Below are 25,813 nucleotides of genomic sequence, written 5' to 3'. Positions count from 1 at the left end.
ACGAGCCTCTCTCTCTGTGCAACATTCCATTGTCACTTATACAAACTCAGAAAACACATGATAGATTATCTCTCCTCGATCCCTGACTCATCTGCAAATTGGCAGCCATACCACAGGAGTCACTCTAGCTTTTGTCCAAGACCAACTAGTGAATTTTTTCTCGGTAGTTAACAAAATAAAGAATAGACGTTGTCGTAATATTGAAATTTAAAAGAAAGCTCTCAAATTTGTTCATACTGAAAGTAACAAATATGTCTTTCCGCTTTTGATAATTTGAGGATTTTTTAAAGTACATAATGATGCAAATAGGTTTAATGCAACAAACTTTCATTTAGCAAATGGTATTAGTCTCATGAAAAGTTAGGAGTTTAATGATAGAGGTTTGTATAATTTAAACTATTCTTACACCAATGTATGAATCATTATTGGAGAAATTCATAATACATTTATGGGGACTGTAAGCTACAGGAAATTTTTCTTTTCTCATGAAGGTTGGGAGGGGATTTCTTTCATGCAAATTTTAATTGTTCTGCTGTATTGACTGTCTTAATGGTAGAATGAAACTGTGTTTTAAAAAATAGTAATGAAATTGATTTAATTGTGAAAAGATTGGTTAGTTTAGACCAGAGTATAGTTTTTAAGATGGGTCTGAATTTGAAAACTAAGAAGAAGAACCTATGTAATGAGACATGTATACAATGTACATTCCAATCCAACAACTGTAGATCCTCCATCAGACCCTTGTATACATGGACATTCCTGTATCTTCATCTAGTCTTGTCTTTCAGGCTATTTATCACCCAAAGGAACTAAAAAAAAATACTATTTCGAAGATGTGTATTATTCACAGAGAAATGCACTTTTTGAGGGGCGAATTTTTAACATTTCTGCAGTATTGATGAATTCATGAATGAAGTATAGACAGAGTTTTGGGGGAAATTTGAATATCAAAAGGAAAAAGAAAAGGGTCTGAACCCAAGACTTGATACCTAGGACCATACTAATCAGCTGTCCTGGGTAGACCTACATGTGTCTTGTGTGACCCGGAATCGTAAAGGAGGGTGTAAGTCACTAGGGGTTGATTTCACCAACAAAAAATAAATTGTTTGTACATTTGCAAGGGAATTATCATTTTGGGATCTTTGGTATTGTATCGCAGATGAAATTTAGAAAATGAACAAATGACCTATAGAATGAAATAGAGACTGGTCTCGATTGAGGCTATCAGATTTGACCAGTTAGAATGTGATACTGTATCTTAGAGGAAATTTAGAAAATGAATAAATGATCTAGAGGTTGGTCTCGATTACGGCTATCAGATTCGACCAGTTAGAATACAAATGTCTCTCATGTGACCCGAAATAGTAAAATAGGGTGCAAGTGACTAGGAATCAGATTTGACCGGTTAGAATGTGGTATTGCATCGCAGAGGTAATTCAGAAAATGAATAAATGACCTACCGGTATATAATGAAATAGAGATTGGTCTTGATTATGGCTATCAGATTTGACCAGTTAAAATTCTAAGAATTTGGCTTTATCCCAAACTGCAGAAAGTGATTTTGTATTCATTTGAATCAGTATGAGAATTTATATTCATGTATATTCTTTTTCTTTTCATTATTTATTGAGCATTGTTTATTCTATGATTGACATTAACATGTATGTGCCTTTGAAAGAAGGTGGAAATAGGCTATTGTGAAACTTAACTTGTAATTTTGTCAAAGATACTTTCATATTGATTTGTACATTTTGATACCTGACAATGTTCTTTTCTGCACTTAGCCTTAGTTGAACTTTGCATGAATAAGACACTTTGCAGTTTCTTTGTGATTTTCACAGAACAGTTTGCACTCTTTCTTCATAACAAGACCTTGTTCTTTAATTTTGATTTTGCGCTTCTCCCCCTCATGTTTGTAGTCCCTGCCCCCTTATGCCCCCTCTCCCCCCCCCCCCTCTCTCCTTCTTTTAATTCTTTTTGTTTGGTCATTTGTAGTGCATAGCACAGTCATGTTTTTATTGAGAGAAAGACTGGATTTGCTTGAAGTATTCATGTTTAGCCCGCCCATTTGTTTGGCTGGTTAGTAACATATGGGGCAAGAAGCACTGCATCTTCAAATCACCTTGAACATTTCTAATGAAAAATCTTCTCCATTTTGTCACGTTTTCATATCTCTTGTTCAAGTGTCATCTGGAAATGTCCTTCATGTTTTCATTTTGAATGTTTCTCATGTTTCTTTTTTCTACCTTTTTCAAACCATTTTTCTGGTTTGGAGCACAGACTGTTAAATGTATCTTTTCAGCGTTTGACATGTTTGTATCGAAACTCTTGTAAACATGTCTGGTGTATATATGTTCATGTGAGCATCAATTTTGTATAGAGTCGAATTGAAATCAACATCAAAAGGTTTGGACGATTTTGGACTACTACAGGATTATTCTTGGAACGGTATCAATTGGGAGTAATTAAATTCCTACACAAAGATTTGTCTGTAATTCTTGTGTAACGTTTTGGGAATGTGTCTTTTTGTGGGATAACATGACGAGAAGAAAAAAAAAAAAGAAGAAATGGGGATGGATTTGAGTAATTTTAAAGCTTCAGCATTGTGGCGGAAACGTAAAATCAATCTATGTGTTGTGTTTGTGTTGGTAAGTATGATTGCCCTGCTGACACAGGCAACTGACCACTGCGTTCAAACTGCTAACCCCATAACGTTGGCAAACGTAGAATAGTGGAAACTTTATGTGTGTGAAAGGGGGGTACTTGATCCCTCATACAAAGAAGTGATCTGAAATTCATGTCTCATAACCCTAAGTGTAAACAGTCATTGAATTTTTTTTTTTCGATGGGGGAGTCGGCTTTACTAAAAGTCTTTGATTGTGGAAGGTACACTGTAGTGCCTCCTTGTCTTAACATGCACCGACTTCTGCAGTAGTGATGTGATCTCTGGGGAACTCATATTGGGTTCAATGTATAAACAGTGGTGTACCTCTCATAGGAGGCATTTCAGTGTTTCTTCCGTCTTTACACGGGAGTAGGGAAATTTTATGAGATACAAGGGATATATAGATATACATTATATATACCTATACACTTTTTGAAAGAGGTATTAAAAGTCTTCAAATTTTCTTTTAAATACTAAGTGCAGATTTATAAAGGATCAGAACATTGATGACTTTGATGTGACTTAAAATCTGTGTTGCCTGAAAGTCAGGTTTCATTCACAACATTTGATAGAACAACTATAATTAAATTGACAACTTTCACCGGCAAAAGGGAAGAAAACGGAATTGAAAAGAAGTGAAATAGAAATGATATCAGAACCTTTGTCTCAGCAAAACCATACATGGAAGTCAATAGTTAGGCATGGATTAATTATAAGCAACTACAGTTCTATTTCTATGTTAAATCACTACCTAGATAATGTCTTAACTTACAATATTCTTTAATTTTAATTGGTTGTTAACAGTTATGATTTTAATATGCCAAAATGGAAATGCTGCAAGATTTTTTAATGGAATCTGTATTCTAGTGATTTCTTTCTCCATTTGTGAACAGGGGTGTGTATATATACATGTATTGTGTGTATATTAACACTCTATTATATGTACTAAATGTGTTCATGTGTGCCTGGGTGTGAATGAGTACGCTATAGGCCTGTATGAAGGTCCAAAACATTTTCTTTTTTTGAAATTTTGCAAATCTTCATATAAATTCAGTGTTTCAAATCAAATTTGATGTTTTGCTCTCGGTTAATATATTGGACAACCAATGACAACCAAGAATTTCTAGACTGATTCTGGATGGAAATTATAAGTAAAAGTTACTGGTAATCATACCGTATGTTGTATTAAGTGTAAATATCTAAATGACCATCAAAAGTAGTTTAAATGAGTAATGTAATGTATTCAATCTTGGCGAATGAGGATGCACCTGATATTTGTAAAGGCCAGTTTTCTCGAACTTGAATGCCAGTTTTATGATATTGGGTGAAATGCAGTGTTGATCTGGGCCCCGTCTTATCAACAGTTGCGATTAATCACGACGTATTTGCCATTGATATCAATCGCAACTACACGTATGTACAATTAGAGATAGGGGAATGCAAAGTTACGATTGATTGGAGGACTTGCAACTGATTCGGATCAATCGCAACTCTTAATAAGACGGGGCCCTGGAGTGACACCATTGTAGTGTAGCAAGTCTCGAAGGAACATCATGTTGTGTTCATGTGTCAAGATAAAGTGGAGATGTTTCTCCATCCCTCTGCGGTGGCCTTGAATCGTGCAGGCCTTCCTGTATGTGTGGTCATGTGACTGTTTGTCCTACACGTGCACGTGGTGGTCGTCGTCGTGGCGCCTGTTTTAATGTTGAGTTATCGTTTTGCATGTGTCCTCTTTGCTTTCAGATGAAGAAGGACGAGCCAACCGCTCCAAGGATCGATACAAAGATACCTCCACCACTGAAACGAAGGTGAGTTCCCACTTCTGCATTCTGTGCGGCTTAACTTTAATCTTGTGCAATAACATGCTTTCTTATCCCCCCTACCCCACCCCAAAGTGCATCCTCCAGCAGTGGGAGTTTTCCCAAGTGGGGGATTCCCCCTGAAGGCACCCTCCTTGCAGCTCTGCAGACACCACCATCTCAGCATTGGTTTTAAAGGGTCATTCGGACCAGATAAACATGATGTATCGTTGTAAGTCTGTGATCCTGTTCATATGTGAAAGGGCCAGCTCGACCGTAATGTGAACACACTCTCATCAAGTTTCACTTTGCATTTATACAATTACTTGTAGAACTGTCCAGATCGTAGAGGTCCTTATACCAAAAAGGACCGCTAAAGGGAGAAGCTCCTTACATCCATTTAACAAATTCATCACTGTTTTTTTTTAAACACCGCACCTGCCTTAGTTACGTCTTTATGCATATACATGTATGTTACTTCTCTAAACCAACAACAAATTGATGTCATTGAATAATGTGTGAGGCGTGGAATCCAATTTCAGAATTTTCAACCTTAGAGCTGCTAGAACTCTTCCGATCATCATTACAAACTCCTACATCAAGTTCCGTCATGTAGTAGAATTATCCCTGTAATAATCAACTTTTTTCCTGAAACTAAGTCCATGATCACGACTTAGTTGTTTTGATTACTGAGATAAATGTCACATGACCGTGTCTTGATCATATTAGACTTTAGAGTGATTTTTCTGCTCATTTAGGCATGTGGATTTAATATTAACTCCATGATTCAAGTAACTTATTCAGACCTTCATAGGAATAGAATGCAAATCCACAGGGCACAGTTGTATTATCTCATGGGGAAAAGAGTTCTTTTAATAATATCAAATACTGTGAGGAACATATAAAATGAGTGAGTTTTTAAAACCATTTCTTTTATCCACATGCAGATGTAAAATGCCCATTAGTTTTAAAAAGTCCCTTTTTCATTGGACATTAAAAATGCAGTACCGGTATACATTGTTGCATTGTAATGGACTTGAGGGGAATCCTCTTGTATATTTTCACTTATGATTGTTATTGAATATTACTTGTATACCGCTTGTTGGTGATTAGTCATTTTGAAAGGAAATATGATTTTGATGACCGGAGTGCAAGAGAGATATAACGTATTGCAAGATTCATAACAGTTTCATATAGCAAGTGATAGTTGAAAGAGAAACTATTAAAGTATATCTTGGTAATCCCCATGGAAGTTAGTCTACAAAAAGAGCAGGATACAGTAAGATTGGAGTCAGTAAGACTGAAATGATAACAGTCATCAGAATAAACATTACTTAAAAAGTCCAAAGGAAGCTGGTTTGTAAGACGAGAACACTAGGATGTTATTAGAGAGTAATTCAAATCACAATTCATCCGGAATCTTGCAAAATCATTCTCATGATTGCTATGGATATTTCGAAATAACAAAACTTCTTTGTTAAAATACAAAAAAAGATCTCTGCAAAAATACAAAAAAAGAACTCTGCAAAAATGAAAGAAATTGGAAAAGTGTTATGCAAAGTCCAACCCTCTAATCAAGCGTTGAAATCCACCCTTCCATTAAATGCCCATTATTTTCTTAGCCTTTGAATGATTTTCATAAGTCAAAAACTCAAATATAAAGATCAACTATCCCATGGTTTGCTCCTAAATGCAAAATTCTTTGCAAAAGTTTTTCATTTGATAAAATCCTGGTCATATCTTTAAAATAAGAATTTACATTCTAAACTTAAATCACCTTGAATGGCAGAAACTCATGAAATGCTAATAAATACTTTTGATTTGACTTCTTGGCAGTATCGTTAAATAATGAATGTAATTCAGGGATGAATGGGTTCATTCATGTCGTCAGCGTTATTATGAATCAATAAATCTGTCATATATAGTCTGTACGTATTTGTCGGAGTGCCAGGAGTGTCTAGTATGACAGATATAAGCGCTATACAAAAACCCACTATTGTTATTATTATTATATCAATAACGATGTGTGAATTCACATTCAGAACATGAATTGTATTCTTTTAAACTAATGTTATTTCTGTCGCACAGTTTGATGAGTGATATATTAATATTTCTTGGTCAACTAATGTTTAACAGTAAAACGGTGTTGGATTAATGTGGAGCTAGATCCTCTTCATCTTTTTACTTTGGGAAGGAGTATGTATGTGGTGTTTAGATGAGTCCTGTGTCCAAATTAATAACAGGATGATAACTTCAAACCATAAATTTCAAAGGTCTAATCCCTCCCATATTACCTAAAAGTTATAATCAGTTCTGTTCTGTTTTTACAAATTTTATATGAAGGCAAATGCTTTTATTCCAGAAGAAAGATTCCATATTCTCCTGTTAAATCTATGATTATCATTACAAAATTATATCATTGTTTGCATTCATTGCATTGTGTTTATTTTAGTACTAATGGTTTATATGGACATTGATAAATAATGTCTTATCTTGGTTAAGTGGCTTTGTTGTCTACTTTAAGTAAATATGACTATATTTGCAGACACCGTTTGTCATCGTCGGGTAGCGGGTATGTATAATGAATTTTATTTGTTTTTTTCTCTTATTTTGATTATTATTATTATTATTCTTACAAAAAAGAATAAATATTTTGTGCATTCTGGCCACCTGTGGTACTAACATTAGGCCTCCATGCAACAGGCGTGTTCAGGTTTTGGAAAAGAGAAAAAAAGTTTTGTGTCAAGAAATCCATTGTTTCTTTGATCCTTGTGAGTCGCTTTTCCACAAAAGCACATACATTTGTATGCAAATGTTTTCATTAATCATTAATTATTTGTCTAGGGAAAATTATAGAAGATATCTTATTGGGGGTGATTATATTCTATCTTGTTCCATGTTCATCAAAAGAATATGTTCTAAATCAAATTGGAAAGAACAAAATTGTAAATGCTAATTTTTGTTCGTAAGCAAGCAAAATGATGCATTTTATTGCTTGTTTATATAGCTTTTGGGAAATTCTGTCTTATATTTGTTTAAAAAAGAAACGAGAAAAGCAGTTTGTGCCTTAAAGGTAATACAAAGTTTTGGGAAATTTTGAAAATTGGATGGACAGTGATTCTTTACAATTTTGATATATTTGGATGCCCCTGTGGATGCATTATAAGCGCGAGAAAATTTAGCCCCTAAGACACTTCTGCTTTCGAGAAAAAATGAATATAAAAATTTACCGGTGCTCCCGGTAAATTATGATAAATTTCAAATAGCGCCTACGGCCGTACAATGGTAGCTGCGACCATGAAAATCTCAGAATATGTAGTTGTGACATATAATTTCCTAACGGGAATAGCTAATCGGTTGATTTTAGTCAAGAAACATTGTTTGATAGCTTAATTAATATCTTGAACTTGAGAGGGAGCTATACAACATAAAGAGTGTATATTTACAATTTCATAACTTTTGACTCGATTTCAACCGTGACAACGATCACTGAATATTGTAGGATCGCATATGCTTCAAATATGTTCATTTGAACCAAATTCATGACCCCATACCAAAACTTTGTATTACCTTTAACCCCTGAAGTTAATGAAACCTAGCAATTTATGCAAAGGGAACAAAATGTGGTATGTTTTTGTTACTTCATCTGCATACTTCGAAGTATTTCATGTTACCATGGCTGCATTAAACTATATTTTTCTCAACAAAGAGAAATTAGTGAAATGAAGTTATCACGAACCCTGAACATCGCCTATGCCATCTATGCACATTGCACTAACACAACCGAACAGGCTTATTATCATGAACCATAAAGCTCAGCAAAAGAAATTGTCGAATCAGAGGCTCATTCCATATATGACAAACCTTTTTGCACGCACCACAAACAGCAGCACTGCAATTTTGTCCCCTTCAATGCATTAAATCATTGAAGTTCAAAGTGGTTGTATAGGGGCTTCCATCATATGCCAAATTGTTTGTATGTGAAAGACACCATAGCCTTTTTGACAGAAATTTTTAGTCAAAAATTGCACAAAAAAGCTTCAAATATCCAGCATATTTATGCAAAATATTTTGTGTAAAAAAAAACACCATGGCCATTTGTAAAGCAATTTGTTTGTTTTTTGTGCCCATCCCCCACAAAATGTCCCAAGCATCAATTATCTGTATGAAAATATTCATATGCAAAAGTCAAAATGGCCATTTTGAAAGGAGCTTATTTAATTTGTGTTTAAAAAGATTGCACCAAATCATCAAACACCACTGTGTGAAAAAACAAAAAAAATGTCATAAACGTGCATTGTTTGTTATCCATTTTGCTGGTTTTGCCTACTTGCAACGACAATTTCTTTTGTATGTATCATGGGCTTGTGTACTTATTAGACACTGTGTGATATCTTGGGGTGTGATGCAGGGTTTTGCGGGTCAGTTGTGCGTGTTGAAAGTGCGGAGACGAAATGATACTGTGGAACTGTCGAGATCTCTTTTCTAACTTTATCATCAGTAACCTTATCAATGATAAATGGAGTTTCCTGCCATTTGAATCTTCAATATTAAATTCTTTTAAACTGAACATGCCCAGATTTTGTTTTGTAAGAAAGAAACTTGCAATTTTCACCAGTGGTCCAGATTGTGTCATCTTGTGAAGAAGAAAAAAATATCCACTTTACTGAATTTTACAATTTGCGATAGTTTCTTGATGTGCAAATGGCCATTATCAACAAAAGTTACGACCTTATAGTTGTCCAAGTGATTATTCACAGCTCACCCCAAATTAGTATTTCATTTAATTTAAGCTCTACCACTAATAGTGGAAAAGAGTGACTTATAAAAAAAGAAGACATTTTCAAAACTGATTAAAAATGCTGATTACCACCCTATAGAAAAGAGATCTCGTCATTATCCAGTCCAGGCTATTGCTGACACCATATACGTATCAAACTGAATTTAGCAGTTTCATTTGAAAGAAGCATTGTTGATCGGTCCTGTGCCGATTTTTTCTATCACGAAACAATTTCAGGCGTGGCAGTCATCGACGCGACAGCCACCCCCTAAGGACAGACGACGAAGATATAGAGATGGCACTTAGACTATTACGGAAATATCAAGCCAACCAAGACAAATCGGAACAACCTCGCAGGTTCACGTTTAAATCTTACCGAAAAATTTAAAGAAAAATCGCTCTCAGCTTAGTTTAGAAGGGTTGTCTTGCCGCCAACCCATCGGAGCTCTGATAACATGCTTTCTAGTTGGCTAGGTGTAGTTATACATAACGTGGTGTTTGGGTGGAGCAAGAACATTTTGTGTCTTTTGAACGAATCGATCGTGAGATAAAGATGAATATGGAAAAGACCACCATTAATTTAAAACTCCATAATTTCTTCTCTCCTATATTGGAAAAGTCAAGGACTGGTTTCTGTGTATTTTTGGCTTTCATATGGTGTTTGGGATAAAGAAAATTGGTAGCTTCTCAATCATGAATTTGCTAGATTTCAAAAGCTATTGGATAATAATGCAATTAGGTCTCCTGTAGGCTTCTTAAGTTCATAGCAATCATTGGTAGTATGCTAGGTACAGAGGTACATTGGTAACGTTTATTTAATTTGATTGTCGTCTAATACGGAATGTATGAAACCTCGGCCAAGAGGATTTTCTTTTCCAAATTAGCAAGATGAAAGTTGCATTAGCTTAAAATAGCTTCATTAATCCTGCTTGCAAGTAAATAGGTCCTTAGGCAGGGCATCACTTTGAAATGGGTAAATTGGCAGACGTACTGCGGGATCAGTAGACAAACATCAAGAATTGGGAAGGTGGAATAAAGATGATAATAAGTTGAATTTTGAACGAGCCTTATAATATGTTTCTAGGTGCCATGGTGCTGTTGTCTTAATGGCAGCCATTAGGTAAAGCATAGTACTTCTAACCAATAGAGAGCTAGCACAACATCACCAAAATAACAATGTAAAATGTAATAATATAAATACTGACGAAATATGAACTACAAATAGAAGCCTAGATTTAAAAAAGGTGAATTGATTTAAGGGATTTGAATAAGTGAGTTTTTAACATGTAGTAAGAGTGAATGTGCGAGAGAGAGAGAAGCTGACGGCCCAGAGGGGCTACAGTATAAGATGGTTGTAAGTAAATTGGTTTATTTTGAATTATGTGGTTCATGCACACATACCGGTAACAAAAGTGTAGTTCATGTTTTTCCAATACATGCTTAGTACTCATGGATTAGTAATGCATTCAATTTCAAAGCCTTATATTACCATTTTGGTTAACTTCTTAGATTATTCAGTTTGAAGTGACACGATAAAAGTGTTTTACATTGGTTTCTAGCAGTACACATATGCTCAAGTAGTTAATAAGTGCATTGATTTAGCATTGGGGAAAGTGATGGTCCAAACTAAATATTGCACTACCATAATATTGTAGGCTGTTGTAGAATTGTGATTAGTGCAAATACACTGTCTTCATGTACAGTCTAGCTAGCAAACTTAGAAAAGTATCTGTTTGAATTGAGGTGAGGTAAATATGAAAAGGGAGTGAGTGTGTGTGTGTGTGTGTCAATGAGAGAGGGTGGTTGGGTGGGTTGGTCGGTGAGTGAGTGAGTGACAGTGAGTGAGGGAGGGTGGGTGGGTGAGTGAGTGAGTGAGGGTGGGTGGGTGGGTGAGTGAGTGAGTGGGTGAGGGTGGGTGAGTGAAGGAGGGTGGGTTGATAGTTTGGGTGAGTGAGGGTGGGTGGGTGGATGAGGAAGTGAGTGAGAGTGGGTGGGTGAGGAAGTGAGTGAGAGTGAGTGGGTGAGGGTGGGTGGGTGAGTGAGGGTGGGTTGAAAGGTTGGGTGAGGGGTTGGTGGGTGAGGGAGTGAGTGAGTAAGTGAGGGTGGGTGGGTGGGAGTGAGAGTGAGTAAGTGGGTGAGGGAGGGTAGGTGGGTGAGTGAGTGAGAGTGAGGGTGGGTGAGAGGGGGAGGGTGGGTTGATAGGTTGGGTGAGTGAGGGTGGGTGAGAGGGGGAGGGTGGGTTGATAGGTTGGGTGAGTGAAGGTGGGTGAGAGAGGGAGGGTGGGTTGATGGGTTGGGTGAGTGAGGGTGGGTGAGAGAGGGAGGGTGGGTTGATGAGTTGGGTGAGTGAGGGTGGGTGAGAGAGGGAGGGTGGGTTGATGGGTTGGGTGAGTGAAGGTGGGTGAGAGAGGGAGGGTGGGTTGATAGGTTGGGTGAGTGAGGGTGGGTGAGAGAGGGAGAGTGGGTTGATGGGTTGGGTGAGTGAGGGTGGGTGAGAGAGGGAGAGTGGGTTAATGGGTTGGGTGAGTGAGGGAGGGTGGGTTGATAGGGTGGGTGAGAGAGGGAGAGTGGGTTAATGGGTTGGGTGAGAGAGGGAGGGTGGGTTGATGGGTTGGGTGAGTGAGGGAGGGTAGGTTGATAGGTTGGGTGAGTGAGGGAGGGTGGGTTGATAGGTTGGGTGAGTGAGGGTGAGTGAGGGAGTGAGTGAGAGGAAGTTGGGATAGAGAGACATGGATAGAATAACAGATAGAGAAAATCATGAGCTGGAACAGATAAAGACCAATGTGAGACAATATGTATATTTTAAGACTTTACAATATATTGTCTTACATTTTAGACATTGTGAACAACCTGTATAGAGATCCAGAGGTATTGTAACAAAGCTTTGAACAAGTTTTTGACCCTGTATACAACTCTATCAATAGTTCTCGCATTCTCTCTTTTAATTTTAAAGAGTCTATATTTTAAGATCATTTAATGTTTTCATCCATTTTGTCTTTCTTATGAAGAGCATCATCAGAGCAAAGGTAATGGTTTCGCTGAGGCAACATTCATGCTAGATCATAGTTATGCTTTCAGTTTTTCTTGCCCCTCTGTATATCTTCAAACTAGATTTAACATTCAATCATTGATGTATATATTGAATGAAACATTTCTTTATAACAGAACCGTAGCTAGTTGAGAGGCATAGTTGTGACACCATACCTGTGCAGGTTCATAAGGTCACTTGTGGAGCCCCTAATGTCTTCTGTCTCCAGGAGCCTCTCCCCATCCAGGGAGTCAAAATTATGGATCAATACAACTCCAATAAAAGTCAACTTCCAAAATCATATTTGAATTTGCAAATATTATAACCTTATATGCTTACGGTCAAAGGAAATTTATGTCAACTAGTAACCTAAAAATTGCAGTTTAATCATTTTTGCCACAGACAGGCACAACATCATTCAATAACTGTCCAATCAGGAGCCCAACTTTTGGTGACACAACTATCTGTCTCAAGTAGCTATGATCAAGACAAATATGCGTGTGAGAGCAAGTTACCTTGTGCTTCATCATGTTTCTGCTTCAACTCTTTTGATTTCTTCAGCTCATCTCAAATATCTGGCCTTCAAACGAAAGGCCTATCATCTGGAAGAAAGTACATAAACAGCCTGATTATTTTCGCCATTGGCGTGTGAAAATTAAGCGATGCTTTTTCTCTCCTCGTTTCATGGTGCTTTTCAAACATCACATTAATACATTTACATTTTAAACAATGTTTTCTCCAGCTTCCAGTGTAAGCGCAGTCTTTACCAAAGGCAGTATAATATGTAAAACTCCATTTCCAGTGTGCCTGATGGTTATAAAATTTATTAAAAAAACCTACAGTGCAAGAATTTGCAAATGGAAATGAACATTGAGTCCTTCTTCATTTTATGCAGTCAAAGATTATTTGGTTGCTTATATACTTCTTGAAGTTGGATAATGTGATGATTACAAGTTTGTGGTGTTGGTCATTCATCAAAGGGATAATTGGTGGAGTAAGCTTGAGAAGCAAATGTTAGAGTATTGCTTACACATTGATGTTAGTTGTTTTTTCTCAAAGTGTATGCTTGATATCACTTTACATTGTAGTGGGTCAATAAATGCTACTCTGCTTTCTGTATGTGTCTCACACATACACACAATCTCTGCTGACGCTACGTTTGCACCAATTCTTATGACGTTTCACTTGTACTGAAGTTACGTTTTAATTGGTCACAGTAAAGAGGATGAAAGTGCCCTTTTCTGCGTCTCTTTTGATGAAGAAGTGAACATGCGTTTCTGCTGTTTGCTGTGTAAAAAGAAACAAAAAATACAGCTTAAAGCGCAGCTTTACAAATTATGCAAAAAAGAATCAATTGGTTTACCGTAGTGATACCTGCTAGATAGAAGAAGTACTTTGAGTGAGTATCTAAGAGCTTCTTTTGTTCAATCTTGAACGAACCTCTTAAACATTTATTAATGTACTTGTTTGACTGTTTTTGTTATGGTAAGTTTGGAAATTAATGTCATATTAAAAGTCTTTATTGTAATTGGGTCAGTATTTATGATATTAAAGCACACTGCGTTAAGATACACATACGTATACTCATATTTGTACACCAATGTCATCCAAATTAAAAATCACACATTCTTTAAAACACCAACAATGTATTAAGGTAACATTTTCAGTTGATATAACTTTGTTATTTCAATCATGCATGTCTATATTTACTTATTGTAAAGAGGGAGCAATGAAAAATTGGATACAATATTAACTCATTTTCTGATAGCATGAGAAATTTTATTTATTAATACTTACCATGATTTTGAGGAGACTGAAAAAATAAAGATATTTTATTTCCATTGCAATTTCATGTAATACTCATAAAACACATAACCCCGTCTCTCTGAAAAATCAATACAGGCAAAATATAAGTTTGAAGTTACCCATGCATGGAAAAATTACATCCGTCTTTTTTCTGTATCGGAATTTCTACATTAATCTAGCACAACATAACCATATCATGCAAAATTTCCATCGAAGTGTAAATGCACACATTTTATTGTTACAACTATATGATACAGTATATCTACACAATTATAACAGCACAAATGTCAATGTTGATTATATTACTTGTATGTGTTTGAGATGATATCTTGATAGTTGTACCGTACGTAATCAAAACTAAAGAAATCCTCATTAACATTTTCTAAGATTAGACATTAAGAAGTTTCTAGAGAGGTGGAGACATTATTTAGTAAGCGTAGTGAAACTAAAGTTGATTATGGTTAGAAGTAATTGCATTTTCAGTGGTTTCATTAAGTTGGTGCTGCTATTAGAATAGGTCTCATGATTATTGGCGAAGTAAGACAAAGAAAAGGCTTTGTGAAAATGCTTTAACTGTGGCTGTGGCCATCCAGGTACAAAGGCTTAGACATGACTCATTTTTTTTGTCAAGAGATGCTATTTCATAGAACACTGTTCTTAATTTCCTTCAGATAACTTCAATAAAACACTTACTAGAGTTGTGAGAAAATGTGATACACTTATGATGGCACTATTAAAGACATGGGTTCTTTTTACTTTCCTTCATTGATCAAAATAATTTTCTAACGTCCATCTATTTAGTATGGATAATGACTCACTCTCGTTTTTTTCTTCTGTCGTTTCGTCATCAGATCGTCTGTTACTCGAATAAGCGTTCCTGATCGTAACATGCTCCTACATCAAGACATGGCCAAGGAACGGAAAGAGCTAGAAAAGAAAATGCACGGAGGGGATAAGGTAATATATACCGTAGTGGTTGGCACACACTGTACCATTCTCCCTTGTAGACGATGGCGGCCTGTCCCTCGGATAGGAGGTAAAATGGGAAGTCCTCTGTTGGGAGAGCGATCAATGCTCTAGAATCCGCGTAAATTCACACCAAGTGGAAGTCTGTTTCTTGACAGGCTCTTCTCTATGTGAAAGAGAAGCCCCTAACAAATCAGATCTTGAACACCTTTATCCATTCTTCAATTTCTGCTCAAAAAAGTGTCTTTATTCCTTATTAATAATGCATAATAAATGGAAAAGAAGTGGAAGAGCAATTCATTTATTGAGTATTCATAGCCTCGATCCCTTTAATGATAATTCAGTACCCTTTTTGTTCCCAAATGATTGCCTAAGTACCAATGCCATTCGAAATTGCCGCCATCGGTCTGCGAGGGAGATATTTGCACCTGCAATGCATTTCCACTTTTGGTGAGAGCGTTACAGAAAGTTTCGCTGTATCTCTCTCATTCTTGTCTTTATCTTGTTCACTGTATTAAACGCCCCTTACGCCCCATCAGACTGTAAAACCATTTCAAAAACTTTGCCACAGCAAAATGAAATATGTTCTGGAACCATTGTGTTCAGGATCTTTCATGACAGATAGATCAGTTCATATGCTCTGGGACCTTTACGTTCTGCAATCGTTTTGTAGTTTATTTTTTATTTACTGCCTCTGGTAAAGTGGTTGCTATTTTGTTGCAGCAAGTTTTTTGAAAACGGTTTAACGTCTCGTGTGGGAATGGGGCCTGCACTGCTATTAAAGCATGGCAGGTTCTTGTGATTTTTGCAATGCCACATTAATGTCTCGAAACTTAACCGGCATGGAAAATCACAATAGTGGAAGGAAAATTGAATTTCTATCATGTGACAATTTTAGCATAGAACACTATTCCTGTTCGAAGTATTAAATTTATTGTGCAGGTTAACTTTGTTGAATATTGAGATAGATTTTTTTTTCTCAATTTGATTTGTAAGATACATTTATCTTATTATGTGTACATGCGCATGATGACGATGTTTATCTATTTTTCTGCAAATACAGGCTGTCTTACAGGTATTTTAATGTGAAAAGGACATTAAAAATAATCATCAGATTCAGTCCAATTTTCTTCATCTATGCTAGATGCTTTTGTTGAAGTTGACATCATCCATGCCAACGCAAGTTTGATCATGACAGAAATTTCATCATCATCCATTTTTTTCCAGCCAGGAATGAGTATGAAATCAATGTTACAATTTGTTTCTTTCTTCTTTTATTTTTCTTTTCTTTCCTCATTCACTTTTGTTTTGCACTTTGGGCGAGTGTGTTTCAGTGGCTGGTTTGTGCATGACAACTCTCGTGGCTTGAAAATGGCTTGTATCTTGTTGAAAATTTTGGCTTCTTGTTCACCAAGAAAAAAAAAGAAAGGACAGAAACACTTTTTTTTAAGGAGAGTTTTCAATAGTGGACTTTTTTGCCACCTGTGTTGAAAATGTATTTCATCTTTATCAGTAGAGATATATATTAAATGCTTCTTGGTAACCAAGAAATAAAAAATGAATTCAAGAAAAGAATAATTTTTTTTTCTTAGGAAGGTTTTTCGATAGTGGAATTTTTACCAACCGCCAGAAAACTGAATTTGATCTTCATCTGTAAAGAAAGAAAGAAAGAAAGGACGTAGCGAACATCGAAAAGGATTATGTAAAGTTAGGTAACCATGAGCTATGTTTAGTAACAGTGATTTATTTGCCTTTTTGAAAGGTCTTTCAAATGGTGATTTTGTTAAGAAGCTAGTAAAATATAATAATTCTGCAACTTATTTAATTAGAATTCAATCATCTGACGTGTTCAATAGCTATCTACTATTTCCAGTGAATTAAGCACAGCATCACTGTCTGTTCGGTGTAATGGTAATTTTCCTGCGGATTTCTGAGAAAAGAACAAAGTATTTGACCCCTCCAAATTGTCCCCTTTAGTAATTTTTAAATACTTGATATCAGTGCTAGATTGCAAATACTAGAATGCTATAGATCATTCGACTTTGCTGTATGTTCAATATAGTTGCATATACTTTCAGTTGACACAATATTTAATGTACTTTAGGGTGTAGTAGCAAGTTTGTAGGAGACAATATTAAGGAGAATGGTATAAAAATAGTGATCACTTGCCTCTTGGATATGATGGCATTGAGTTATTTACTCATCATTATATCTTTTATTTATTGTAATGACTGCAATGTATAATACATGTGGTTTATTGAAGAAATTTATGAATATAAGAGGTGTAATCGGAACAATTTTTGAGTAGAGGAAGACAAGCGGTATTATGTCATGTAAAGTAGTGTTACATAGTGTTGAAAAACAATTCAACTGAAACTTAATAATCATTTGTATGAACAGGATATGATCTTCGAGGAGTGTTTTCTGATGACTTGATGTCATTCTTATGCAGAGCATTGTTTACTGTACCTGTTTTCATTGTGTCGCGCCTTTTCAATACAGGTTTTGTGTTATAGGTGATAAGGGAGGGAAGGGGGGGGGGGGGTAGATGGAAAGAGATTGGAACCAAGACAGAGAGTGAGAGTCGGAGAGACAAAGAGAGAGTTACAGAGCTATCGGAAGAGAGGCAGAGAGATAAAGAGAGAGAAAGAGAGAGAGAGACATGTATAGAAATTTAGAGAGAAGGAGGAGAGATGAACAGATAGAGACAAAAGGAGAATGAGAAAGGGGAGGGATATTGCTAGCCAGCTTATTTGACAGGTGGAATTTAGCTCTGTTTTACAATGATACTGTAGAATGCAAATAATTATTTATTTCTGTCCTATTCTGTTACAAAGGTTTTTATATATCTTGCCAACATCGGCAAGAAATTACAACATTCATCTAGGGGTGGCTAACCATAATTCGTCACTAGTTTCGCAAACCGATGTAACTCGCGTACTAAAGATAATGCGCTTGCGTTGGTTTGCGAAACCAGCGACAAATTTTATGATGCCGTCTACTTTTGATCCGAGACTGACAAATTAACATGTCTAAAATCAGTGAAACAGTTCATGTTCTAACCCAGTTGCCATCTCTGTGCATTCTCTACCGTTTTTCAGGTCAAGAAGACGATGGAATCGTCGAGTTCTAGCGAGGAGGAGAGCGAAAGTGAAGAGGAAAGTTCGGAGGAAGAGAGCGAAGAGGAGAAGAACAGTGACAAGAATCCGACCCCAAGCCGAAGGCCAGTAGAGGTCAACAGTAGACTCGGCCGCCCCACGATCACTCCTCAACCTGCCAGTCCATCAAAGAAAGAAGTAAAATAGCTTGTTCCTTAGTCTCTTTCTTTCTTTTTAAATGCCAGTAGCACATGTACGGTTCCATCAAAGAAAGAAGTAAAATAGCTTGTTCCTTAGTCTTTATTTTTTTAAATGCCAGTAGCACATGTATGGTCCCATCAAAGAAAGAAGTAAAATAGCTTGTTCCTTAGTCTTTCTTTCTTTTTAAATGCCAATAGCACATGTATGGTCCCATCAAAGAAAGAAGTAAAATAGCTTGTTCCTTAGTCTTTATTTTTTTAAATGCCAGTAGCACATGTATGGTCCCATCAAAGAAAGAAGTAAAATAGCTTGTTCCTTAGTCTATTTTTCTTTTTAAAAAAGCCAAGAGCACATGTATGAGCTACGATCTCAGGACTAAATAATAAGGGCTACATTTTAAGCTGTAGGGTGTAAAAGGTCAGGGTTCAATGGTCAAGTTCAAAGGTCATGGTGTAAGGATAGGATCCGGTCAGGGTCTAAGGATAAAGATCCTTGTAGGGTCTCAGAGTTAGGGTCCAGAGACTATGAGGTCTAATGGTTAGGGTCTTATGACTAGGGTCAGAGTCAAAGGTCCTTATTCTATTTTTTCAGTTAGACCCGACTCAGGGTCTATCAAAGGTCGGTCTGAGGATAAGGATCCTTGTAGGGTCTCTGAGTCGGGGACCAGAGACTATGAGGTCTGATGGTTAGAGTCAGAGGATAACCCTCATGGGTTAGAGTCAAAGGTCTTTATTCTATTTTTTTCCAATTAGACCCGACTCAGGGTTTAAGATCATAGTTAACAAAGGAAAATTCAGATCCTTGACTAAATTTCTTTTTAAAACTTTTTTTGAACAAAAGCTTAAGCCCAGCATCGGTTTTAAATTTTCATAGAATAAGGGTTTAAGGTCTAGGGTTCGAGTCAGATTTTGGTCCAAGGATAAAGGTCTAGTGTTTGGGTCTAAATGGCAAGGTTCCAAGGGTGAAGATTAAAGTTTGAGGGTCAAGGGTAAGAATGTAGTGGTTTGATTATAAATGTTACGTTGAAATTTAAGTCAGTAATGTTTTACATAGTTAGATTTCGGATGATTCATTATTGCAGTTGATCTGACTTCCTTTTGAGTGGCCTTTAAGTTACAGAGTAGATTAAAGGAATATCATTTCAAGGGAAGCATTCACTACATGCTTACAAACCAGGTTATCAAACATTATTTGTTATTTTCATTATAATCTTAAAATATGATTGCATGCTTCAAGTTCTTTCTTAAAGTATGGGGGATTGTATTCCATATTTACTAAGGCTGAATTACAATGGGATTTGATTGCCTGATGATGAATCTATCAGCATTTGCAACATGACCGGGAAGTCTAGATTCTTACAATTACTTACCATTCAAAATACAAAGCTACATTATGCTTCTCCATCCAATTAATAGAATGAATAACAAAAAGTACCTATTTTTCATATCATGGTCTAAAGTACCATTGAAGTCTTCAAGTTATTATGTAGCATTTCGGGTGGGGAGCTGTAAGGGAGTATAGGATTACATTAATGATTTATTTAACAATCTATTCATTAATTACTTTTTTTATTTTTTCTTCTTCTTTCATCAAAGCATTGGAAGAAAGTAAGATTTATTCATTTTGTCATTTTTTTCTTCTTCACTTCTGTAATGAACCTAACAGCCCTGATGGGTAGCTAAGGCACAGCCTCAATTTAGCAGAAGCCATCGGATCACATCCCACCACACCTAATACGCTACTAGAAAAGACTACAGTTGTAATGCATAGAAATGCACATGCGACAGGCTCAAGCAAATAACTGGGAACCAAATATTCTAAACGCAATCAGAACTTTGTTAACATAACTCCTTGTAATAGGAAAAAATTAGCAGAGAAGGTAGCAAGAATAGACATTTATTGCACCTCAAAGCTTCAAACTGAGTGCTTGATAAGGATTTGAATTTTTAAAAATGTGTATACATGTGGATTGTATAGAGAGATTATAGGGGATCTCCCCATTACAAATTGTAGGGGCTTCCCCTTTTATGGGGGCTTTCCCAATGAAGTGATTGGATTGTTTAATATGAAGTGAATTAGCAGAGAAAAATTCTTGCAGCTTTTTATTTATTTGCATAATAATTATAGATGTTTACACAAAGTGTAAAAATTATTTAAAAAATAGATGCACATTTAGAAGTAAATGTATTTTGAAGTAACAGTTTAATGAGATTTTAGAAAGTCACACATGAAGTGTTGATGTTAATTTTGTAAGGTGTAAAGTGTTATTCAATAGCAGGGGTTAATCCTCATGTAGAAGCGAGGTTGTGAACTTAACACCCATCTTTGAATGAGAGGTGTTCAGTGCTAAAGTAGAATTGTCGCTACACAGCACTTAATAGGTGTTGGCATTGCACTTATAAGGACACTTAAAGCGTACAGCTGTGCAACACTGCAATGTAGAAAGAGTAGAACTTGGCCAGTAAGTGGAGAGCAACCATGTTGTCCAAAAATCTTTTTTTATTTGATTCAAAATAGAAAAATTACTCAATGTGACCAATCAAATTCCAATTTCCAAAATTTGTGGCCATTTAGAGACCAGCCCTGTATGTATGCACACAGCACATTTTGCTGTGAACAATTTTTGTAGAAACTGTTTCTTTTCTACAGTGCTGTAAGTAGAAAACAGCAACGCATACATCGTTCAAGCCGTTTGACTTGCATTTAAAAGTATGTACAGGTATTTATTTAGATACAGGTGAAATTATTTGTTAGCTTTCAACCATGGTGTACTGTCTGTAAGTTTTCAAATTCCAGAGAACAGTTTAAATTAACATTAACTGTTCTAGTGGATGGTTCCGAACTGTTCTGATGGATGGTTCCCCTTCGACAGTCCTAGGAATTCTTTGTAATCGTTGTACGAAAATCACGTCCACGTCTGTCTATGAAGTCATTTGAAGTTGTTTCATGTCGAGTCGAGTTCCCCTCTCTCTCTGTTGTGTCGATGGCTGTGTGCCGACTCTCTCTCTCTCTCTTTGTTTTGGCAACCCGTTTTCTCTTTTTATCTCCCCTCTCTCTCTCTTGTTGTAGGCATGAACCATGTCGTAATAACACTGAATCTACTGTGGCGTGGTGTAGTTTGAATATTCCATGAGTTTGCATGCTATTATTTCATTTTTGCTTTTGATAGTTGAATTTATTAATATGGATTGCACACTTCTCTTATAGCCTATCCGACTAGAAATCTTGAATCTAATGTTCCGCAGTTTAATCAACACACTCGCACATACTTTGTATTTAATCCTAACAGTATCACGTGCAGAAGAACAAAATGAAATCAATGGTACTTCGCTGCTACATAATCATGGAATTTATGGTATCTTGCTTGTAGAGAAAGAGTCCTAGGCTGAAACAGTAGTTACAGACAACAGAAACCATGAGGATCGGAAAATAAAACGGCGTTTCAGGTTTTTAGAAAATACCAGCAGCAATTTATTATAAATAAACAATAGTGGGAATGTGTGTTATGCTGATAATAATCATGGTGATAGCAACATTAGTAATAACAATGTCTTCTATCTGAAATCGGCTGCCAATTAAACAGAGCGGGGGTAACAGTTGGAGCGCCTTGAGCACCATTCATGGGGGATATGTGCGCTATATAAATATCCAATATTATTATTATTATTATTATTCTATAGCTCACAGCTGTCTAGTTTATACAGGAAGGCTCCCAGATTTCAGCTAAACAGCCGTTTTTTTATGTTTGGATGTCAAAGAGATGGTTCAAAGCTAAATCACTAGCCACGTCAGCCATTGCAATTTGGCAACCTTTTGGACTTGAGGATGTTGAACTGTAAAATCAAAATGCACCCATGAAAATCGGTCCAGATATGTAGATGGATTTAGGCATTCTATAGAGAGCTTCAAACCCTAATTGGGTGAACAGAGGTTTAAATGTTGGATAGAAATTATTTTTTGATTGAGTTTTAAATCATTACCTATCACAAAATTGGCAACTTTTTAGAACAAAGAAGGTTACAATCTTTGAAGGCTACCGTGGTGAGGATAGATTTGGGCGAGGTTTGCTGTTACACCCCATATTATTTCATCAGGGTTAGTTGGCACTGAACAGGGCCCACTTTGCGACAATCGAAAGAAGACGCGGTGTGACCACAAACCGCGCAGAAAAAGAATGTTGCACTTTGACTCAAATGCATCCTTGAAGGCGGATCTTAAACTTGTGTTCTGGAGATATTGACTATTGCTCCAGGTCTTTCTATTATCGGGGAATAACTTGACTTCAATCCAGTCTGATATTTACTTTTTAAAGACGCATAGGAGTGGGCTGTCTTGGGGAATTTGACACCATTTCCGGGTGTTTACCCCAAAACAGATGTTGTCAATCACCAGGATTAGCCTTCAGTTTTATAACTGGCCTTATGTAATGCTTTGTAGAGTCCATCCATTCCCACATATGGTAAAGTCGTTATCTTACTTTTTCCTTCAATAGAAAGGGGGTATTTCTTGAAAGGCCTATGGTTTTGCTTTGTGCAGGCTTGTATACACATTAATGGTATTTCCACCAAGTCTGGTGTCAGCGAATTATGGCTTTTGCACATGGAAACTGACGACCATCTCCCTTTAAGAATCGCTTTCCCTTCTAAGGAATATCCCTGCTCATTGTATTTCTCTCGAAGCATTTGCCTGAGATTGACTCTCATTTAATCAAAGAAAATCCCGACGATGTTCGAATAGAATTCACAGTGATTTCACCGGGAGGGCTCAGTGCTTAGACCGATGGTCTTGAAACAGTAAGGTTCTGGGTTCAAAACCAATGTAGTGCCATAGTGACTTGAAGTGAAGTTAAGGCATTACTGCTCAATAACCTTGTACCTTGGACAGGACTTATAATCGTAGTTCCCTGTTTTGTCCTTTCAGTTTTCACAGATCTGTTTATCGGTAGCTATTAAAATGATTGTCCATTCCTCTGTATTCCATTTTTCACAGGTATAGATAAGATGATACAATTGCTCATCTATTGCTAGCTATGATTGTATACAGAAAGGAGTGAATGATAGCTTCTGCCTCAAGTTTCCTTCTGAAGAACATGATCCCTTGCAGTGGTTTTACTTTCCTCCGTTGTCAATATTTACTCAGTTGTCGATATTTACTCAGTTTGTCTCCTCTCAAGTTTGATCCGAATTTGACTCCCGTTTGAAAACACTTTCTACTTACACTCTGTTTATTTCATTGACGATATGAAGTGATATCTTAATTTCAGCCCGGCCTACAGTCCAAATATTTGTAAGGTCATCCTTTGACTCTTGGTCTCTTAGGTCAAGCAGGAGCATTTTTCACTGGGGGCATTTACTCACTTTAACAAAACATATCACAACAGACTTTCATTATCATTTCAATCTGAGCCAAATGATATATTCTAGAAAGAGAGAATCCCCAAGAAAAAGAATACAGGGTATCATTTTAAGTTTGTACTTTTACTTTTACATTACACAGATGGCTGTCTGAGAAGATGTAAGATTTCAAGGACAGAATTTTTTTTTTTATTGCATAGGTACTGGTAGGTTACCAAGAAAGAGAAATCTATGAGGAGAAGTATTTTTGTAATGATGGTTAGAGGTGGTAACTTTAGCAGTCGTGTGAGAGACTAAAAAGAAAGCTGGGTTTCTGTAAGCCTGGCTGAAGAAAGATGTGGACGCACAATTTTGTTGTGAACATAATGATTAACTTATTTTGTTTTGTTTACCTGTTCCTGTCCTCCCCTTTCTCCTCCTCTTACCTTCCTCTCTTGTTACCTATCTCTCCCTTTCTCCCTCTCTCTCTTTCTCTCTCTCTCTCTCCCTCTTTCTCTCTTTCCCTCTCTTTTTATTTCCCTCTCTTACTCCAATTTTTCATTGTTTCTCTATTCTCTACCTCTTACTGCCTATCTATCTCCTCTCTCCTTTTCTTCATCTCCTATATCCCCATCTCTCTCTCTCTTTTTCTCTCTGCCCCCCCCCTCTCTCCCTCTCCCCCTCTCCCCTCTCTCTCCCCCTCCCCCCTCTCTCTCCCCCTCCCCCTCTCTCTTCCCCTCCCCTCCCTCTCTCTCCCCCTCCCCCTCCCCTCCCTCTTCCTCTCTCTCTCCCCCTCCCCTCCCTCTCTCTCCCCCTCCCTCTTCCTCTCTCTCCCTCCCTCCCCCTCTCCACCTCTCTCCCTCTCTCTTTGTGCCCCCTAGATGCCTAGTTTTTCACCTAAGCCCTTAGCCCCTCAGCAAGCGCAGGTCAAGCTGCCCCCTCCCAAGCAGGCTCCCAAGCAGGACAAGAAACAAGAAGAAGAAGTCCCGGCCTGGAGGACCGGTCTCAGGAAGACCACCAGTTCCAGTACGGTCCCGGAACCCAAGAAGACCGAAACCCAGGCCGATAAGTTGGCCCGGTCCGCTTCCACGCCCCGAATACCAACGTCAAAGCCAGAAACTAAGCCTCCAGCAGTATGTCAATTCTTTCTCTTTTTTTGCATTTCACCAACAACAAACAAAAACAAAAATCCATACTTTACTTTACTTTTACTTTTTTTTTTTAAAGTAAAAGTAAAGTAAAGTATGGATCCATAAAAAAAAATCCATAGATCAGATTGAAGATGCCCATGTTCCTTTTGCCCTTCTGTAATTGTATATTTCTTGTAAAGAGCTTCTTTCAATCTTACAGTAACTCCTAATCCAGTTCCTAACGTTTATACTCACATTGCACAATGTGTCTTTAATCACTACCCTCTTTTATTTATTGATTTCTGTTTTGTTTAAGAATTTGATTAACTTTGGAGTTTTTAGAATCTGAGATATTAAAGTAACAAGGATTGACAGTGTATATGTTTATGCTATCCATTATATACATAGACCTGTGCCTTATCCGCCAATGACTAACTAAATGTATGTACCTTCTCTTTCTCTTTCACTCTCTTTTCTTCTTGATATCCTTTTTTCTCTACTGCTTCTCCCTCATATTCTCCTTCTTGTTCTGTCTGTTTGTCTCTGTCTTTTTCTGTCTCTCTTTCCCTGTCCTTTCTCTGGCTCCATTTCCTCTCTGTCTCTTTATCTCTTTGTCTGTCTCTGTCTCTTTATCTCTTTGTCTGTCTCTGTCTCTTTCCCTGTCTTTGTCTCTTTCTCTGTCACTGTCTCCATCTTTGTCTCTGTCTCCTCTCTGTCTCTGTCTCCGTCTCTTTTCCTGTCCTTTCTCTTTCTCTGTCTCTTTGTGTCTCTGTCTCTGTCTCCTCTGTCTCTTCATCTCTTTCTCTGTCTCTGTCTCTGTCTTTTTGTTTCTCTGTCTCCTCTTCTGTACAGCCCTGGGAGAACAAGAAGGTAACACGACCAGCGCCACCTTCCTCCACCAAAACAGTGGAGTCGGAACCGAGCAGGTTTGTTATAAAGATGCCTATTAAAAAAAGATAATTCACCATTCTACAAACAAGTCAATGTATTTCTTGTCATCCAACCCT

At 37.0% G+C, this 25,813-nt stretch overlaps 1 protein-coding gene across 4 annotated transcripts in view; it reads left to right on the top strand.

Annotated features, from left to right (window-relative positions):
* The window catches only part of LOC580387 (protein phosphatase 1 regulatory subunit 12A), a 123,012-nt gene that overhangs the window by 31,082 nt on the left and 66,117 nt on the right, over positions 1 to 25,813 (top strand). For all 4 annotated transcript variants that reach the window (XM_030994140.1, XM_030994134.1, XM_030994151.1 and 1 more), the window contains exons 7-11: positions 4,409 to 4,473; positions 14,930 to 15,035; positions 18,146 to 18,340; positions 24,558 to 24,809; positions 25,659 to 25,732. In XM_030994140.1, coding sequence (XP_030850000.1) covers positions 4,409 to 4,473; positions 14,930 to 15,035; positions 18,146 to 18,340; positions 24,558 to 24,809; positions 25,659 to 25,732 — 692 coding nt within the window. The remainder of the gene's footprint in view (positions 1 to 4,408; positions 4,474 to 14,929; positions 15,036 to 18,145; positions 18,341 to 24,557; positions 24,810 to 25,658; positions 25,733 to 25,813) is intronic.

The sequence above is a fragment of the Strongylocentrotus purpuratus genome, unplaced genomic scaffold, assembly GCF_000002235.5.
Source record: "Strongylocentrotus purpuratus isolate Spur 01 unplaced genomic scaffold, Spur_5.0 spur5_contig_850, whole genome shotgun sequence".
NCBI lineage: Eukaryota > Metazoa > Echinodermata > Echinoidea > Camarodonta > Strongylocentrotidae > Strongylocentrotus > Strongylocentrotus purpuratus.
The sequence above is the reverse complement of the archived record's forward strand: the minus strand, read 5'-3'. Positions and strand labels throughout refer to the sequence as shown.